The sequence below is a fragment of the Rhyacophila brunnea genome, unplaced genomic scaffold (genome assembly GCF_057557595.1).
Source record: "Rhyacophila brunnea isolate RB1 unplaced genomic scaffold, BYU_Rbru_1.0 scaffold_2, whole genome shotgun sequence".
Taxonomy (NCBI): Eukaryota; Metazoa; Arthropoda; class Insecta; order Trichoptera; family Rhyacophilidae; genus Rhyacophila; species Rhyacophila brunnea.
The window spans coordinates 8,266,267-8,288,414 of NW_028232859.1; the positions used below are offsets into that span (position 1 = coordinate 8,266,267).

A 22,148-nucleotide genomic window follows, 5' to 3' on the forward strand; every position below is an offset into this window, starting at 1 on the left:
ATAGTGTGTAAATACGTGTACAAGCATCCATCGCGGTATTCTGTCTTAGCATAAACGTCTTATTTATATTTTTTGAATAGGTAATCGTGAATTTGACGGGACAATTCATTTTGCTTAAAAGCGGGACAGGACGTCTGGCAACACTGACTCGGGTGTTCTTTTATTTTCTCTTTATCGTCGTTTATACTGACAATCACGACCAATCTCCAAATGACTCACACCATCAAATACCTGAAGAATTTATTTCAGACAGAAGGTTGCGGATCTCTTTTTATCTTTGGCTTTTAGCTTTAGTTTCAGCATTTTTTATATGTCTGGAGGCGTACAACTGTAGACGCATCTCATACCTTGATTAAGTCATCATTGTGCCTTGTGACACGTCAGATTGACACTTTCTTTTTCCTTGACCAGACGCCATGTCATTACATCCATTAAGCGGGCATATACCGTCGCGTAACAACTGTAAGAAACATATGAACTGAGATTCGACATATTATGGTGCTGGCGACGGGTATTGAAGTTGAAGGTATTCTGAATGATACACAACCAATCCCTTGATACTATAGTAGCTGAGCATTCTCAAGACACTTCCTCATATGCTTTTGTCGTAAGTATTATGCATATAAGTGTCACACTATTCGCAGGGCTCGCAAACCATCAATAATATTAAGTGATCATGTGGAGTAATTGATTTAAAATCTTCTAGCATCCGCCACAAGGCTTTCCGAAGACAGGGAAATATAGATAAACCTAATAATATTACACTATTGATGATCACTAGCATGGTGTTGACGAAATGGGAAAATAAAAAGTCACGTTTCATAAATCAGCTAGATGTGGATCCCTATTTCCTAGTATTCCTATTATTCATATTGGGAGCTGAGTAAAAGTTTGTTTTAGCTAGACACTTTTTTAAATAACTCGAGTTTATCTATCTAAACAACAATCCGATTTTTTTTATTTATTTGTAAAAACAAACTCACAACTCGACGTCGTAATAAAAAATATTGTAAAACATTTCAAGCATGACTCCAACTTCGATAAAACATACTCCGTAAAACCAATGAAGACATCGTATTTCTTGAATACAAATTTTGTCATTGGAAATATAATATTCCCGCTGTGAATTTGTATGTAGGTACAAAAAATGCGAAAAGGATATTCCAACATTTCTTTGAAAAGAGATATTGTACGATGAAAGAGAGATCTTCATATGGTATCGCCTACTCAAGTGGATTATTAATATAATATTATGTAAGAATGACTTTAATACTAGTACATAAGTATATCATTATATTCTGTCTGGTACCTACATTAAAACCGTTATTATTAATCAGAAGTCATTAATAAATTCGCTGGTTTTATCGCATATTCATAATATTTATATATTCTTCTTCTTCCTCTCGAAGTGTTCGTTAGTTCGTTCAAGATGAACGGTGTTTATTTCATAGATTTCTGAAAAGAACAGAAACACTGTTTTCAACTATGATGACAGGTACCTATGCATTTATTTCCCTACAAGCATATTATTATTATTATCAAGTGTATTATTATTAATAAGATTTGGGTTTTTTTACTAACACTTCAACTATTCACAATTTGTTTGTTATATTTTTTATTGTGACCTTTGACTTGATAGATAAGTAATGGAGTTTTTAGTTACTTTATTGTCATCATCATCATAATCATCAGCCTGAATTTATCCACTGCTGGATGAAGGCCTCTTAAAGCTGCTTCCACTTCTCTCGGTCCTGTGCGTTGCGTTGTCACGTACTTCCGCAGAACTTTATCATTTCATCGATCCAACGGCCTCTAGGTCTTCCTTGCCGACGTTTTGTACCTGGTATGGATGACTAAATTTGTCCAACGATTTTATTGTATTTATTTATTATATAAGCTAGAGTTAAGAGTGTTCGTTGTCAGTGTGTGTTTCCTTTGGTGAGTATACACAGCGCCTGAAGATGCCGAAAGACTAAACCCGGGTCGTAAAAAATGACCCAAATAGAATAATACAAAACTTGAATCCATTAGAATTTAAATTCAAATTCCATCAAGTAGGTACCTTCGATCAATAGTATTAATACTATTTGGTTCGTTTACACTCACTGACATTGTAACAGTTAGTCAAATTGTGTAAAATGTTGAAAAAAAAAATTATTATCCAATTCTTGGATTTTTAACACGTCCTGTCAAATTAATGCCGACTGAAAAAATATATGAGTATTCCATCTCTCTCGTACCCACTAATGTTTACCCGAATGGTGGTAGATAGTTGCACCCTCTGTTCCGGTCTTCTCTCGGAGCAAAATGAAAATGACACGCGTGAAGTCAGCCGCACAATGCGAAAAAGGAAATGTCTCCCGTCGTCTCGCTTGATCAGATTTCGATATATTTATAGAAATTTTATTCAATACACATCTGGCAGTAAATATCTTACTTATATAGTTTATTAGGAATATGATGTTGTTTTTCTTTTAATGTTATTGATACTATTTCACACGGAGATTTGAAACGCGCTCAGGCTTTCATCTAACAATGAATACGTTAAAAGTGCAACATGTATTTGAGAAAACTTTAGTTGAACCTGTTTTAATAATCTACAATGTACAGTGCGTAAGGCATTATCTTCTTATACTTGGGGGTTGCGGGTTTGATTCCCGATGAGGTCACAACACATTATGTCGTGATTTTTTCAAAGCCTATGATTATTTCACTTATATAGACTGGGTATAGGTATATATACTGCGCAATAAAAAGTATGATTTACAACTAATAATGCAGGGGAAGGAAGAGAGCAGCAGAAGCGAAGTTAAAAGAAGATTCTCTTGGCTAAGCAACCTCCGTAATTCGCACAATGTCCAAGGCACTGGAGGTTAGATACGACATATGAATGGCCAGGATAGACAGGTGTACCTACTACAAGTTGATTAGCAGCCTTCGATAGAAGACGCTACTGAAAGGTAAACATAACGTTTTGGTTAGCAATGAATATTTCTTGTAGAAATGTGAGTTTATTACATGCCATAAAATTATTTTTAATTTCTTTTAACAATTATTTTTAAATAAAAAAAATAATATAAAAACCGAGCGATGGTTTCAAAGAAAGCGTAGCTTCGGTTCAATTCAAGTCCTAGTAATTAGTATTTTTAAAAAATATTTAAAATATTTAGACCATGCCCGATCCTAATAGGATCATATGGGCTCCACACAGTAGAGGTTTGCAGAGGCAGATTTTGTTTTTTACGAGAAATGGATGTCAACCACTTGCTCAACCTATTAGGTCCATACCCTACCAGACACAAATTGAAAAACAATATGTGTACTGGCCAGACCCAGGATTTGAGCCTGGGACCCACGGAGTTATAGTCTAACGCTTAAGCCGCGCCTAAAAAAATACCTAATGAATAATCTTGTATATATAAAAGGCTCTGAAAAGATTGGAAAAGAGATTATTCCGACAATAATACAATAATGGCTTCGGTTCTTTGGGAAATGGTAACAAGAAAAACCGTACCTACAAAACAATATAATTTATTTTCTCTATAATAGTACTATGTACATAGATGATTTATACAATGTTATTTATTAGGTACCTAATAATTGGTTTGGCATTGCATAGTCAACAGCAATAAAATAATGGCAACATTATTCTTATTCAGCTAGTCTCACTAAAGGTCCCAGTGTGAGGGCTCATCGGAAGTCCCGACCGGTTTGAAATTTATACGTATCTCAATCAATTCTTCGAGAATTTAATTTTAAATAATAAAATATTTAAATAGGTACCCACCGATCCAAGCCAAGTGGGTAAATTTTCTATCTTCCACCCACTTCCGGAAAGATTGACATCCGCCCTGAGCAATATTAAGTTTCAAAAAAATCTAAATCAGGAAAAGGAATTTGGACGGATATTTTTTAGCGTTTTCCAAATGGTGTTCAATGTAACATTAATGTTATTCAATGTATTTTAAAATGTTAATAATTCATAAACTGAAAGGCAACTTTTTTTACTATTAGAGTAAATTTATGTTGTGTGTTTATCTCACTTATCTGGTCAACCCACCACGCCGGAACCCCAGGCTAGAGCACTGTCAGCCCTCCGTTTGTGGGGGTCATGATTGTAATAGGTACCTACTTAATGTCAGTGCTCGAAATGGAAAATTTCACGAACAGGAACGCTGTATAATTTTCCGAAACTAAGTACTTATGCTAATCCTTTCTTTACGTACGTACGTACTTTTGATATAAAAATGCAACAATAAACTTTAAACTTCTTACGTGGATCTATATTGGGCAGGTTGGTAAGGATTGTCAGCGCCGCAGGCGAAATAATCTTGTTTTAACAAAGTATACCGTCAAAAATTGTATTATTCTTTATTTTTACTTTATCTACCACTATAACCAGTGCATGATACCTCTACCACCACTCGTCTTACTTACAACTTACTGTCTCATTTGGGATAGATATAGATAAGTTTGTAATTAATTAGTCATAACAAACAACATATCCACATAAGTACCTTATAGATTGAAATTAAAAAAATATTTACGTACTTATAGAAAATTTTACAAATTCCATTTAAATACGAGCACAGAATATCAAACATCAAGAAATAGTATTAAAATAGTGTTTAAAAAATAAAGAAATAGTATTAGAAAAAACAGTAAGTGCCTACCTATACCAAGAATTTATAAAATAGCGTTCACATAAACTCGTTCTCACGCAGGTGGAATATACGATTATCCGAAGCGATTTGGTTGAACATAGTTATTTCCTGCCCAATTATCATTAGCAATTATTGCACCTTGGCAGAACAAACAACTTAGATTATCAAGAAAGTTATAAAATAATATATAATAAAATCAATACTAAGTACCAATAATGGCAGAGTTCTCATTTGTACTGGGTAGATATAAGTTGGAAAAAGTACGTAGCCTAAATACCTAGCTCTCTTTTTAACTTTCAGAATACAGTATGTAAGCATACGTCTTGAGAAATCAATCGGATAAAACCATGGATAGTATCCACTATCCACACAGCTTTAAAGGATTCTCAAAGATTTATTTTGAACCTTCTCCACTATAAGGGGCATAAGGCCGTACCTACATCTAATAAAAGTTTCAAGTCATCCAAACAACGTAAACATAGCATTATTTGTAATTAAATTACCAATGGTGTGTCATTTTCATTTATATAAGATAAAACATGACGGAAGGTGAAACTCAGGTTGCTAAGCGCGACTCTTATAGAATAATATAAAATTGTCATTAATTAGTACCTACTATATTCAACATTATAAGGACTAATATTGTATTGTATGCATGTTATGTTACAATGGTGATGCTTTGGTTACCATTATTGTAATATACATCTACCGCCGTATTTATTTAATAATCTATGACTAACACCACCTAAGATAATTAGATGTCCGCACTGGACACATAGGTACCTAATTTGTTAGTACCTACTTATTCTAAACGATTCAATCTATGTTGTTTGTCCTTCCCTACTCACATTATTATTGCCATGGAAATGATAATAGGTACCTACATACAATACAGATATTATGATAGTCGTACATTTTTATTAAAGGATATTCCTATATCTTTTTTAAACAAATTTACAAACAAAAATTAAGTAAAAGTTCTCTCCACACTACCTATGTATTATTTCTATTATTTTTAAAGTCACAAGCTACAATGCATGTAATAATAATTGTAATACAATAGGAACGTCCCAAATAAATAAACTCTGCAGAAGGCTATTCAATATTTTCTGCCCAAACCATCAATGGCCCAAACACATTTTTGTAGAAAAAATCATTCATTATTCATTGTGAAAATTGGGGTTTACGACTTATCATAAATATTTTTTTAACACAAGTCAAGTTGTTGAGATGATAATAATTATTGAATCACAGAACAGATGTTGCCACTGTATTGTCCACCGGAAAGAATTCCTAATGTTTTAGCAGATTTACACGAAGTACCTACTACGTAATTAAGCCTTCATTATTTTTATAAATATCCACAAAATTATCAAATTGTGCGTGTGGCCAGAATTATCTTAAATCAGTTTGGATACCAGCGACAATAGTATATAGGTATATATGTAATAATATAATTATGTAAAAATGGCGAATTTGTATCCCACAGGAAAGTACTTATTAAAAACGATAATTGTAAGGGTGATTATCCACTTAGTGTTACGAAGAAAAAGCTAATTTAACATAATAGACTTTTTAAAATATTATATTATAAAGCCTATTATAAGGAAAGTATTCATCCACAGGTAATTAATAAATAAATGTCAAAGGTTAAAAATTCTCCTCCTGTAATAGTATTTTGGTTAATTCGCCATTTTTACAATACACCGACGATATAAAGGTATTCGTATCGCCTGCTGAGAATTTTAACTAACTTTTAAGAGAACAAAAATTAAAACACAAAACTTACCAGAAGCAACAAAATTCACTTACAAAAAAGTATACTCATCATGACCTATGGCAAATAAATGAATGAATGTAGTAGTTATATCACAAGATTTATTGTACTATAGTCGCAATTCAACAATAATGTAAATTACAAAACAAATGTAAACATCGTAAAAAGAGGGGTTTACGACACGTCATAAGCTTTTTTTAACAAAAGTTAATTGTTGAGATGAATACCATCTGTTGCCACTTCAATGGTTATTGGAGTGAATTCCTAATGTAATGTAATGTGGTTTTAGCAGATTTACACGAATTACCTACTACTTTATTATACCTTCATTATTTTTATAAATAACCACTCAATATCATTTTTTAAATGATCAAATTGTGTAGGTATGTGGCCAGCGTTACGTTACCTGCGACAAAATATTTTTCAATAGTTTCGGTTAACACGTTTCGCCTGATGACATTTTTGACCAACTTTTAGAACAATTTTTTATTAAAAAATCAAGTTAAACACACAGTTAAAATTAAAACACAAAACTTACTAGAATGTAGCAAAAAAAACACCAAACTAATAATATAAACAATTTTGTTTAGAAACGTATTTATATCTTAAATAATACAAAATATTTTAAAAGGCAACTAATAGGAATATTATAGCGGATTGCACGAGTCAAATTATCAAACTTTTTTGTACTAATTTAACCATCGAAAACACAATTCATTCACCCGAAAATAAATGGCGAAGTAATAATTTTTGTCACTCCGAATAAAATAATATAATAAATTAGTAGGTAAGTAAATTAACAATGCGTAAGTCAAAGGCAAGATTGTATTGAGATTTGAAATGTTTCATCCTTTAGAAATTATTAAACAATGTATACTTTATTTTTTAAGAGTTTTCAAATAGTGTCAGCAAGGCACATTTTTTTGGGTAATAAAGTAATTTACGCTTGCAGCTGGTTGTTTCTTGTTATTTAGACAATGCATTTAGGCATGGACATATCGACACAAAAAAAGAAGGTTTGAAGAAATTTAGGGATGTCATAATTTTTATTTTTAACCCTTGCACGCCCGGCATAACATAACTTCGTTAATTTTTAATTTTGAGAAAAACTTTAAAAGATACATTCATATATAATTATCTCAATCTAACGAACCGCAACGCAATTGTAAATGAATCCACGAGCCGGAACGGTATATTTTGGAATTCCGCGAACCACAACGGCGCTCCGGTGCGTTCCTGTCCATTCCGAGCGCTGCTTAATGTGATGAATATTATCATGACGGTTGGTTTATCACACAATTTTTTCACAATTTTACAAACCTCCCACAGTCACCTCCACGTATACAACACTACCACCGCTTTTAGAGTACGTTCCACGGATGTTCTAATTTTCAGTAAATGGTGTGTACCTATGTCAATTTAAGATTTTTAGTGTATTTATCTGTTTAAAATAGCCGACAATAAATAATATAATAGGTAAGTAGGCACTTTGCCTTTTTTTTACTTGAAAAAAGAACCAAAATTATATTATTTTGTTGCGATTTTGAAAACCATAAAATAGTATATTAAGTACATACACCTAATGGTTCAAAATAAAATAATTGTTATCCTAATACAACTATGTTTGTGATAGAGCCTTGACCATAGTAGGTAGCATACTTTGCCACCGTTTACATACTATTGCAGCTGACTACACTCCCATAGCATTCATTTTAATTTCCTATTCGTGGCTATTAGATGTTTGTTATAGACTTATAGCGTCTCACCTGTACAAATTGATTAATGGCTTAATCAAATTAACCGGGACATCGGCTAGCAATCACGAATGTTGTAGATGGCTTATGGATATCGGTACTGGCAATATAACCACATAATATAACGCAATGGATTCGTAAGGCTTACAATAATTTTAAATTATAACATACAGGGGCGGCTCTACCTTGAGGGTTCGTAGGGACCATCCCCACATCGTTGTAATCTCAAAAATACACTTCCGATATTTTGTCATTGTCATAATATACCTACTTAATCACATGATTAAATGAACTACTTAAATAATTTATTTTACCTATCAATACCCGTCGCAATATTATGGAGATATTTATTATTATTATACATATAATAAATAAAGCAATGATTTTAAATCATGTAATAACAATATAATGATGATTACGCGGTCTTAAAATAATGAATTCAATTGAATACGCTCTATTTCACGATGACACCCATGTACAAATTAAGAAATCAATTGCGTCTATTTTTCGCTGACCGGGGGGGGGTGACTTAGTTCACCCGCACGCTCCCGTCACCGAGGTACAAATCTCGTTCTACAAAGTATGTGAATGTATTAGCATTAGTATATCAGCGAATATTATTATATTAGCGAATCAAATAACCCCGTGGTTAGTAAAACGCTCGCTGTATGTCGTTGTTCAAAACGGATGGTAAGTACCTATACAATAATTATTACTATTAATTAAGTTAATATTTGTAAGCACGCTTTTTCGATGTGATTAAGTAACGACTCAGTAATGATACTAAGATAATCATATTATTTATTTTGAAAATTTAATCATTTCCTCATTAATAAAATCCATAACCAGTACCATGGTGTATAATGAGAAATTATATAATATGAGAAAGTAGGTAGGTACCTATGTACGTATATTTAACAATTAATGGGTAAACCCCACCACCTAGAATGTTGTCGAGCCGGCACTGATAACATAATACTAAATCGATGAGTAAGTATTTATTAGAAATTATGTATAATATTATATTGTTACCTAAATTGTAATAAAATCCCTGCAACCATTTCAAATGGATATATAACACAACCACTCAAACAAATACGTACTTGTACATTTAATAAAATCACTTTGTCGGCTAGAGTCATAACACTCATAACTCACACTTTTCAATGTTCTCATTTTTGAGTTAAATACACCAAGTGATTCTAAAGACATTAATCTATAAAGAAGAATAGTAGTTGGCTATCAAAAGTCATTTTAAACCATGTGACTATCGTTGATAAAGGTGATTGTTGGTGTCATATCTCACATTTTTCAATGAATAATATGAGTTCAGCTGTCATCAAGGCCTTTCTAACCAATCAGGGAACTATATTTCTCATAGTGTGGTGTGTGCATGGCCCCCACAAGGGGGGGCTGACAGGGCTCTAGCCTAGGGGCCCGGGGTCAAGGGGGACCCGGCGTGGCGGGTCAATCAGATATTTAAGATAAACACACATCACAAATTTGCTCTAATAATAGGTAAAAAAAGTCGCCTGCGGTGCTATTTCACGACAGAGAATTTTACATTTTAAAAATGAGGTCGTTAGATGCATTTTGATTGTTTTGTACTGATACTTGACAACTACATAATTGTATGTCTAGATATCAATTGGATGTATTAAATCTACAAAAATCCCTAAAAATAAACCTAATGCCCTTACAACACAATTTTGAAAACGCTTCTGTTGTGCGTCACACATGCCATTAAACTTAGCGATAGGTAGGGGGGCCACCAAAGATCCTGGCCGGGGGGGCCGTTTAAGGATCTGGGGGCCATGGGTGTGTGTCTGCAGCTTTAGGAGTATTATATTTTAAAAATAATGTAAATCGACTCACTCACTCATTAATATTCAAGGGAGTTCAATACCTTTCTTCTAATTGCAAAAAACAGTGCTCTGGTCGTTTTTTGCGATTATCTCAAAACTCGATGTTTGGAATATGTGAGTTATGACTTTATACAATTCAACTGATCATTGCCTTCTTTAATAATAATTGATTTTAGTCACAAGACGTAATACCAGAAGAGAGACACATCGAGACATTGGTAGTTAGAAGCTGGAATTTGTGATTTTTATTTAATTTTTTATTGTGGGAGCCTCAAATTCAGTCTGGCCTCTAAGTCCCCAAATCCGCTACTGATTAAGTTATCCCGCAACTCTTGAAAACATTGAAAAATGTTTATTTTCATCATATTTTTTTATAATTTACCGTACATTATCAAAATTGACTAATGTTTTTTATATACCTACGTATTGTACTGCATCCAATGATTGTTTTAGTAGGTAGTAGTATGTACCTAGTAGTGAATAGCTTTGTTAGAGACATATTGTCATTCTTGAGGCATTATTATATATTTTTTTTCGGTTTTAACCTTTTCTTAACTTAGGTACCTACGTAATTTGAGTTGAAGGTTTTAACATTTTTATTCTTTTAGTCTTTTTATGCCTTGTGGTTATACTAGTTTTATTATACCTACATTTAATGTCTACATACCTTTTCTCTTTATAATAATAATGTCTTGCTGGAAATGACCAGTGCGCACCGGAGCTCTGCTCCGGTTCGTGAAATCTTAGAGATAATCGTCTTGCGGAAAAATTAAATATTGCGTCCCGATAGTGAAATATTAAAAAGTAAATGTAATAAAATTCACTGACTTCGTACATATTTTTTACGTTTACAAGTTTAAGAAATGTTATTGCGTTTAACCGTCTGAGCTAGATAGGTATCTAACACATTTATGCTTATCACTATGTATACATGAGAGTATATAGATATATTAATGTTTTCCATAAATTATCGAGCGCTGTGGGTCATACAATTTTCCATTTCGAGCGCTGACTTTTATAGAGCTACACTATTCATCCCATTTACTTATTCTAGTTCTAGCATGAACCATCTGAACAGTCTCTTTTGTCTATTCGAATAAGCATAAATGCTGCATTTACAATGCAGTGCATTCATTGTAATATTTTATTACATTTATTATGCAAACTCTTTTATCAGCTCCTTTCTGTACTCGATGATACTTTTAAACGAGGAGCAGCGTGCGGGGATCAATTGAAACCACAAATTGTTTTATACATTTCATTTCACAAGTCATCTTTCGGATAAATAATATTATTTTACCTAATACATCACTAACCGTATATTGTATTATTGTTATTTAGGATAATTATTATTTACCAGGAATATTATTTTCATAGATACATCAAAGTTTTACAACCAAAAATATTTATATTGTCTATGGCTGTTTTACCGCGAAAGTAGCTGTCAAAGTGTCAAACTTTAAAAACAGCAATACGTCGCCTAACCTCACTCACGAAGTCTATAATATAATAATATATTTATTTGTTCTTTATAAATTATCGTACTCTGATTCAACATGCGTGAAAACAGTGAAGATTTACAAATCAAATTGGCGAGGAAGTATTTGAAATTGAAAATTATGGAAGACAATTTGACGTTTCACGATCACGAATCTCAAAGAACTCATGTTTACGATTTGATTTCAAGAACTGTTGAGGCTGGTGAATCCAATTCTGCGCTGATTATCGGGCCAAGAGGATCTGGAAAAACTACTGTAAATACCTATTGCATGATTCCTAAAATTCTTTCTATTCCTAATGAAATGATTACATGTAAATATTATGTCTTATTGAAAATAATAAATTCTTGTTATTAGTATTATTAAGTACCTGTTATAGACGTGTAATGCTGTGTACTAACACTAATATTAATACTTAATGTGTATTTTCAGCTTATTGACTCAGTTATTTGGGAATTAGATCAAAAGCCTGGATTTGAAGCAGATTCTATTATGGTTCGATTGAATGGCTTACTGCATACTGATGATAAACTAGCCCTTAAAACTATCACCACACAAGTAACTAATTACCTTTATATTATATTGAAACCAAGCAAGCAGCACAGTCGATTTTAATCAAGATATAGTTTAGTGTACCAGTTTGTGCGTTTCTTTCGGACTGGCTGCCTGTTACATTCAGCCTATTAGCCGATAACATGACACTGAGCTAATACAAGCACTCAGACACTGTATGATCACCCGACAGTGTATTATTTCCTGTATTTAAATGACTATGCTCTATTTGTTTATTTATTTATATCTGTGATTAAAACATTGTAATAAGTCTGTTTAGATATTTATCATAAGATACAAAGAAAATTACAATTGTCAATATATGTTTTTATCATAATGATGATCCAATGGTACTCAATCGAATGGCTAATAACCATTCTTCATAAAAAAAACCTTGATTCTGGCCCAATAGCAAGGGGTGGAAGTAAACTGTTAAGATTCGACATAAATAGTGGGTTCTATAATTACGTTTATCCTGGATACAGCGACAAACACATTTTGAAAATAGCCGATATACTGGATTATCTGTTAGTTTGGGTTAGGTTAGGATATCCTAACAAATAATCCAGTATATCGGCTATTTTAAAAATGTGTTTGCCACTGTATCCAGGATAACCGACTTATACCAAATAGTGCGCACTAAACTCTGTCAGTCATACCTAGGTATTTGTTTTCATTGAACTAAGATTACAATTTGCAGATGGTTCTGGTTAGTTTTTAAAATTCAATTTAACCCTGCCTAACCAAACCATAATAAACTTATAATTAACTATTTCTTTTATTCAACGAATAATTCACAAGATTTAAGAATATATCATTCTGATTATTGAACATATATAATTTAGAAAAACACTTTCTGAGAGAATATATTAAAACCAATAGAAAAAATCTTTTTTGAAAAAAAGTAAGCCAACCCGACGGGGAATCGAACTCCGTATCTCCCAAGTTTACGCCCTGATCTGTGCATTACCACTATGCTATGAGGTGACATACTAATTGCGACAAATTTTAACTATTGGTCAATTTTAATACCTACTCATCAGTGCTCTTCCAAATCAAGCTACTTTGGCAATCGATTTTTGTTTCTTAAATCAAAGTAGGTAACTATTTACTTATTACTTTGATTACTAACCGACGTCGTGACGACCGACGACCCGATCTACCGAGATCTTCCTACCGAGAAATACCGTATCTACCGAGAAATTCCACGATTCAATAATCAGAATGATATATTCTTAAATCTTGTGAAGTAGTGTGAAGTTAAATAAAAGAAATAATATAAATTATTAGCAAGTGTTAGTTACATATAAAAAATATTGGAGAAATTCCATGACGTTGGTTAGTAATCAAAGTAATAAGTAAATAGTTACCTACTTTGATTTAAGAAACAAAAATCGATTGCCAAAGTAGCTTGATTTGGAAGAGCACTGATGAGTAGGTATTAAAATTGACCAATAGTTAAAATTTGTCGCAATTAGTATGTCACCTCGTAGCATAATGGTAATGCACGGATCAGGGCGTAAACCTGGGAGATACGGAGTTCGATTCCCCGACGGGTTGGCTTACTTTTTTTCAAAAAGATTTTTTCTATTGGTTATAATATATTCTCTCAGAAAGTGTTTTTCTAAATTATATATGTTCAAACCATAATAGTTTAGGTATGCTATGGACGATCTAACAAAAATAGTACACACCTTTTCATACTTATTTGTTTTCGTTGAATTAAGAATACAAATATATTATTACAGATGGCATTAGGCAGGGTTTAATTGAATTTTAAAAACTAACAAACACTATATACACATAGTCTTAGTTCAATGGAAACAAATACGCTTGACTGACAAAGTTTGTTGTGCACTATTTATGTCAGGTCATAATAATCTACCTCCACCCTTCGCCACTGCTCTGGCCCATATGTTTCGCGAGTAAAAATGGTAATTTATTATTTAATAATTTTCAGTAAACCCTTTTTTTTTAAAGAAAATACTTCCACCTTTTTTTCAGATGTCTCTAGATAATGCAATTGGAGATAAAGTCTTTGGTTCGTTTGCTGAAAATTTAGCCTTCCTGCTTCAATGTCTGAAATCTGGTCAAGACAAACACTGCAAGAGTGTTATCTTCATTTTGGAAGAGTTTGATATGTTCTGCCACACGCACGGCAGCCAAACGTTGCTCTACAATCTATTTGATATAGCTCAAAGTAGACAAGCACCCGTCTGTGTCATTGGTATGTCTGCTAAAGATTCCTAAAATGATAACTAATACTAAACTAACTATGTACTGTCGAACTTGGTTATTACGAGGAAGATGGGACCGACTGAATTTGCTCGTTATAAGCGTTACTCGTTATATCAGAAAATAGGTATTTTTAAATGAGAGGTCACATAACACAGAAAGTCGCAATTCAAACAAAAATACACAATTAGAATTTTTCCTCGAAACAAGCATGGCATTTATAAACTACAAAAGAAGTTGTTTATTGTAATGAACGCTGGTAGGTACCTACCTACTGACTTCAGCTTGGATTTTTTACATGAAATTTCAACCATATGTGTGGATGGATACTTTTTCAATACTGTCGGCGAAAACACCAATTAGGTACTTAGACACTTTAACTAGTGTCATAAACGTAATCCGATCCCGGCAGCATCGGTCTACGGTCGGATTTTATTGCGTAAGGTCGAAATGTGTTTAAACGATCGACACATTAACAGTTTTAAGAAAGTTTTTAACAATATTTTTGCTCAGTATATCCGATAAGTAGCTCGTTATGAAAGTGAATAAATGTATGGAGAAAATCATAAACTAAAATATCAACGAATGTTTCCTCATTACATCCGAGATCTCGCTATGTCCGTGATCGTAATAACCGAGATCGACTATATTAGAGATTCAACCTTTTTTAAATTCCCAAAAATCATTAACAGCAGTTGCAATATAACTTACTATGGCAATTGACCGCATCCAGAAAATGGCTTCACTCCTCTCCATAATTCCATAATATGTCGCAAGTTCACTTCACTACCTTAGCTCCAAAAATACTGTAACCCTTTCTATACAGTCCGACAAGCAGGTTTCCTGCCCTCCCTTTCTCTTCCAGTCTATTGAAGAAGAGCTTTGTTTGGGTGTCTTTCACCCATAGCACCTATCTAATTTTTTGACTTTTATAAGACATTGCAAGGATACTACAACATACAATATATAATAACTACAACTTTCATTAATTTTCAGGTGTAACGTGTCGTTTAGATGTTATAGAACTTCTGGAGAAACGTGTCAAGTCTCGTTTCTCACATCGGCAAATATTCATATTCCCTAATGATTCATCGGCTGAAAACGGAAATACTTTGAAACCATTCGACAAACGTATGATTCTATTTACTCAACTTCTCAGCCTACCATGTGAAGTCAACAAACCGAAGAATTGTCAGGAAGCCAAACAATCCTTGGGCAATTTACTGAATGGCATTAACTTAAGTGACTCTGACAGTTTCACGGATATCAACGATTCAATATCTGGCAAAAACAGCGGGAGAAGGAGATCCAAACTCAATAATTCCTTATCTGAATTCTTAATCTTGAATAAAAACAGCCGCAAAAATACACCTGACAGTGTATACTCGAAAGGATTAGATGTTAAAATTCGCAAGAGTCCAACTACAAAATTCACAGTAAAGAAAACCCGAAATAAATCTTTCCACGATGAAAATAATCTATCAAAAATGGATATCGATAATCAGAATGATGATGGTTTAAATATTTATGAAATCCCTCACGATGTTCTTGTGAAATGTGAAACCGATTGGAGAGAATTCTGTCTGCTGGATCCCATCTTTGTATCGTTTTGGAATGGCAATATTAAAGAATTGGCTAGCGATGAAGACATACGCAATGTGTTCGAAAGAATGTTTGATATTGATGTCAATGAGCAATCATTTAGAAATTTACTGGTAAAGTTTACTCAATTAATCTTTAATTTATTTAAATTTAGAAGGGATTGTCAGTTTCTTAAGATACCTACTATTTATATTATCAAATAATACCTTAAAAATAATACATATTTCTAAATCAACTGCTTGATCCTTGATCAACCCTTGTTCCCAGTTGCATTTTTAGGCTGTCAATAATATAGTGTAGAGGTTGGCGACATGGTTCTCTGCAAGTACTCTCACAAATGTCTGCTAATTTTCTAGAATAATATATAAATCAATGGAAAAAAATGGTTTCAAGATTGCATCATTTAAATCTTGTAAATTCTGATGTCTTATTTTCTTAAATTGGTTTGATGTAGGTATGTAAATTAAAAAAGTTGCCTGTAGAGCAATTTTGTTAAATAGATACAGTAGAATCTCACTAATCCGGCACTATATAAAACCTTGTTGTGCCAGATTGCATGAATGAATTTGAAAAATTGGCTACATTTTTTGGTTAATAGCAAAACGTGTCTTTTTATTGTTTACTCGTATTAATGTATTATCTACTATTGTTTTCTCACATTAAAACTTTGTTTAAAAACTCCTTGCCATAATTTATGCAAAGCCAAAATGTCTTCAGATTACTGGATGTGCCAAACATCTGAAGTGCCGAATTAGTGAGATTTTACTATATAGGTATGTTTATTTTTTAATTAGCAACTCGATAGGTACTATATACGAGTACATATTTAAATTTCTTAAAGTGGTCAAAAAATTATTATGGTAATATTAAAATTCTTCATGACGAAAAGGTTACACCCATTTTCGTAATTTTAGAGAGTTGATTATAAAAAAACAGCAGACTTGAAAAATAGAAACAAACTTGATTCTTTTTTCAAAGCAGGATATCATCGAACATTAACGTCACTCTTCAACAGATGTATCTAGATCAGTGGTTCTCACGAGAAATTTAGCTGTGGCCACACAATTGACATTGACAATTCTATGAAAACGTCTGGTGGCTGCACCAAATTTCACTTTTGTTTTGATTGAAAAAATAAAGCTAAATTTTATTTACTTAAAAAAATGGATAAGTTTATTGAAAGACAAGTCCATTTAATAAAAGACATTTGAACATTTTAGTACATATCTATTTATTTAAAAATAATACAAATGCAAATTCCTCAACACTTACTCCTTTTTTCCAATGCGAGCCGCATAGCTGCTTCTAAGTTTACATCTGTCAACTGTCTTCGATATTTGTTTTTCATTAAGTGCATTACACTAAATGATTTCACAGTATACAGGAGTAGGAAAAATCGACAATATTGATAAAACAATCTTTGCCAATTCTTTTAATTGACTTTATTCTCAGAAACAGACTATTTCACACATGATCTCATCACAAAAACACATTATGGATCATTTGAGCTTTGAAAGAAATTTCATGGTCATGTGTATTCAACCAATTTCATAACTTTATAAATATTTTTTTGAAATATATGTTAAGCGCTGGTGGCCGCAGCAAAATCCTCTGGTGGCCGCACATGAGAACCCCTGGTCTAGATATATCATCCGAAGATGAATAAACAGTATTTTGTTTGTGTTTTTATATAACAGACTTTCGGGTTTAACGGACACCCCTTCACCCATATTAGTCCGTTATATTGAGGTTCTACTGTATTTAAATAATTATTTTTGCTATTTTTAAGTAACTAATAATATTTTTTTTTATTCTAGACTCTGCTGGTCTGCAAGTTGTCTGTTACACATCCTCAATTGGAGAAGTCAGATGTGATGCAAGTCTGCCAAAGTGTCCTCTCTGTCGATGACAAAGTGCTGATCTTATTATCCCTATCAATCCTGGAACTTTCCCTCATCATAGCTATGAAACATCAGACTGAAATATTTGACGGTCAACCAATGAACTTTGAAATGGTTCTTAATAGGTTACTATACATTTTTTTTATGATTAACTTTTATGAAATAACAATATATTAATTCAATTTAAAACTGAGCATTTAATTTCTTGATATTAAGTGGCACTCGTAGCAAGATATAATGCAAATATTGGAGGTGTGCCATGGAGATCCGACATAAATAGTACACACTAAACTTTGTCAGAACTGATATACTTATTAGTTTTCATTGAATTAAGAATAAAAACTGCAGATTCTTCTATCTATATAATATAACATTATGCCATTAAATCTTACATAATTTTAGATATTTTAAAGATAGAAAAATATTTTTATCTATTATTGTTTGCCTTTTTAACATGTTCGATCGTAAGAAGATCATATTATGGCCATCCAAAAAGTGGAGGTTTCTATTAACTGATTTTTTTTATTTTTACGAGAAATGAATGTTTGCCACATGCTCAACCTATTAGGTCCATACTCTGACTCAAACACACATTCAAAAACAATATGTATATTTGCCAGACTCAGGATTTATACCTAAGTACCACGACATTATAAGCGACACGCTCGGCTATTGTGGATAAATTGTTTGGCTTAGACAGGGTTTCATTTATTGAATTTTAAAAACTAACCTGCACCATCTGTAATTTGTATGTATTCTTAATTCAATGAAAACAAATATAGTGTACATTTATGTCGGATCTCCACTGCATACCTCCCACCCTTCGTCACTGAATTATAATGTTATAAACTAACGACATCTTTAAATTGAATGAATTTATTGTTCTGAAATCATTAGTAATATGTGTATGAAGACGACTAACACCCATATTACAAATTGACGGTTGTTGCTATTCACATACTATAACACGTTGATCACTACCTAAGTTAATATGTTTTTGAAGTTATACTTCTTTAGGCACGTTTGTAAAATCTGATCAGATTGTATTTTGGCGTGTGACATGCAACACATAATTTATTTTTTCACACAAAAAAACACACGATTGGATTCAAACCAACGATTGTTTGGTTATCAGCCGAACGCACAACCATTACGTCACAGAATGATACTGCAATCGTAACGATTATACAGTATAATATTATAGCTTAGAATTGTTCCGTTGGTAGGCAGCGAATTTATTATTGTCGGCATTATGTAAACAAACTATTAAACGTCATAGTGGCAGTTGTTACAAATTAAAAACAACGATAAATAATTATATAATTTAGTAATATAAGTTAAAGTGTATAGAAATAAACCAACGGTGTTCCAATAAGCGGTCCTTTTTCTTGAGTGTGTAATTTAACAAGATAATTAACAGCTAGTCGAAGAATCTAGTTTATCACAATTTTTGTTTTGTTACGCCAAAGAAGTATAGTACATAAGTACACACACCGATTTTTTTATTTTGTATGGGTGCTAATTTAAACCTTCTTTAAATAATCATTCTTTGTCACAGACAAATTTTGTCCAACTATTACACAATTTGGAATAAGAAAAATCTATACTATAGCAATTTTATCTTCTTCCAGTGAAAGTTTCGATTGTATAGAAACCCTTCATCTGACAAATGTATTTATACATAGAAATGTCTTTAAAGTGTTTATTTATTTCAAGGTACACAAAATTTGCAAACACCAACTCGTCTTCACAATCCGTACCACGAGCTGTCATTTTAAAGGCTTTCGAGCATCTGAAATCCATGGAACTGATGGTGCCTGTGAGAGCTGATGGAGGCTTTTCAAGTGGCAGAGTTCAGAAAGAGTACCAGCTCTACAGACTCCTCGTCACAGCGAATCAAGTCACCCAAGTCGTGAAGCAGTACAAGGCTCTACCGACCGAAATCTCACAGTGGGCTACTAGCTCGCTTGTATGATGTTGGGGGCTTGTAATTGATTATCGAGAAAGAAGACTTATTACATAGGCAGGGTGTCAACATAGAGTGTTAATACTAACCTACATAAGTATTCAATATTAAGTTTTGTATAAAAACTTACAGAATTTTGTTTTATCACAGTGATAAAGACATACATAGCTAATTTAAATGGAAACATCAATTTTTAAATTCTTTTTATATCTCTGTGAATAGTGGTTAAATATTCAACAATATCTAATGTTTGCGTCGAAATAGTAATGAAATAATAGCGGTAATCGTTTGTATACTCACTTTGGCCTAATTGGTAGAGCAGCTGTCTTTACATCAATACAAAACCTGTGGGTTGCGGGCTCCTGGTCAGCAAATGTATGTTGATTTTAATGTGTATTTGATCTAGTGCAACGACCCAATGGGTTGGGCGAATGACCAACTACTATTCCTCACAGTGCTCGAAATGGAAAATTTTACAAATCGGAGCGCTCAATAATTCTCCGAAAATATTAACATATCTAATTTTATGTATATTTGATAAAAATCAGTGTGTTAGATTTTTTGTTATACGGCATATCTAGTTCAGATGGTCGTCAAATTATTTTTTCCCGAAGATGGAGTGATAATTTCGGTGATTTCATGAACCGGAACGGTGCTCCGTCCATTTCGAGCCTCGATTCCTCAAAAAAAAGGTCTATTAATACAACCTCCACTCTGCGGAAGCTCTACTTTATACGGTCTGCTTAGAGGCAGACGTGGTAATTTATTTTACTTAGGATAATATTATTCAACTATGTATATAATATTATGTAGGTGGTTATTTTGTTTTTTCATCCATAAAGAAGTTAAATTGTTATATGAAATATGAGAATAACATTTTCTCCTTTGGAAAAATGATGGTGTAATTATGCACTAAGAGTAATTCTACCAAAGTGGTAACACGGATTTATTTTTACAAAAATAAAATTTTTTATTCATTAGATCGAACCTTAATGGTAAATTTTAAAAAACATTACTAAACAACATGCTTGAAAGGAACCACTTCAGTCAATAGTTGAACTAGCACGAAAATGAAGAAGTATGTTTAAGTTTAAATTTAATACATAATACAACACCATAAAATCTCCATTTTGACCTTCGTTGGGCATGTGGGCCCTTAATGTGATTATTATGTTAATGAGTAAAATTCTACTGTGTGATTTTGTTTATTTATTATATCAGTATTAATTATTTCTTGTATATTTGAGGCGTCTATTTCCAAAACCCGATGAGTACACATACAGTCAAAATCTAAAAAAATTAAAATACGTACTTATAGTGCATCTACACGTACATGGATTTACTTGCACCAATAGTGTGTATTTTAAACTATCACGATAATATATGTTTAAACGTAAAAGTGCTCACTGTCTCGCCAATCTCATTCTTCAAAAGTAAGCGAAACGCAATATTATCATTGTTTGGTACTATTTGATTGGTCGTTAAAAACAGTTAACCTCATAATGAGTCTCTGCGCAGTGTAGCTTGTTATTTTACCGGCAGGTTTGCTACTATCGTTCTACTGCGCAGGCGCAGATATTGCACGGTTCAATTGTCGCGTGAAAATTCGGAAGCTCCTGAACTTTTTTGATTCATGTATGCAATCTTGCAAGTTGTACAATAATACTTGTTTACACGTGCATTTTTTTGTTATGACCGCGATAATACTGTCATACTGTCAGCAGTAAATCCGTACACATGTAAATGGGGTAATATTTTATTTGTAATTCAACAGAATATGGAATAACCTTCAAAACCCACCAAAACCACATGAGGCTTAATAACTGAATGACTTACAGAAATCGATAATAAAAAATGATGCAAACAAATGCTGTTATGTATCTAATTTAAGTTTTTGAAATAAAGAGTTGATCAGCTAATAAAAATGGATCATTTAAAAACACAATATAATGTTACGCTGGAAACACTAAAACTTTGTTGATCACAAAATATTGAATTTGTGGATTTATCGGTATTTGGAAGTAATAAATGCGTCATTTGATCAATAATAATAATGTATTTGTGAAAGAAAACACTTCAATAAAAATATGTTAAAATTTTTTCAATTTATTTATTTCATATAAAAATATTACATTTTGCGGACAATTTGAGTTAATAGTTAAAGCGTTCGCCGAAAACGGCTTTATAAGTAAAAAAAAATATTAGTACGTTCTTATAAAATTTAATGTCTTTTTTAATGTAGCTGCCTTTCAGGGCTCGTTAAGATTTCAAAATCATTAACATCACTATAACTAGGTATATATAATAAACTATTTGATTTTTAATATTACGGA

At 32.6% G+C, this 22,148-nt stretch overlaps 1 protein-coding gene across 1 annotated transcript; it reads left to right on the forward strand.

The window, feature by feature from the left end:
- Positions 1-11,477: 11,477 nt before the first annotated feature.
- Positions 11,478-21,914, forward strand: Orc4 (origin recognition complex subunit 4). Its single transcript, XM_085946635.1, has 6 exons — positions 11,478-11,814; positions 11,992-12,117; positions 14,116-14,338; positions 15,343-16,061; positions 17,766-17,974; positions 19,566-21,914. The coding sequence occupies exons 1-6, from the start codon at positions 11,617-11,619 to the stop codon at positions 19,822-19,824; spliced, it is 1,734 nt and encodes a 577-aa protein (XP_085802761.1). The 5' UTR covers positions 11,478-11,616; the 3' UTR covers positions 19,825-21,914.
- Positions 21,915-22,148: the final 234 nt, after the last annotated feature.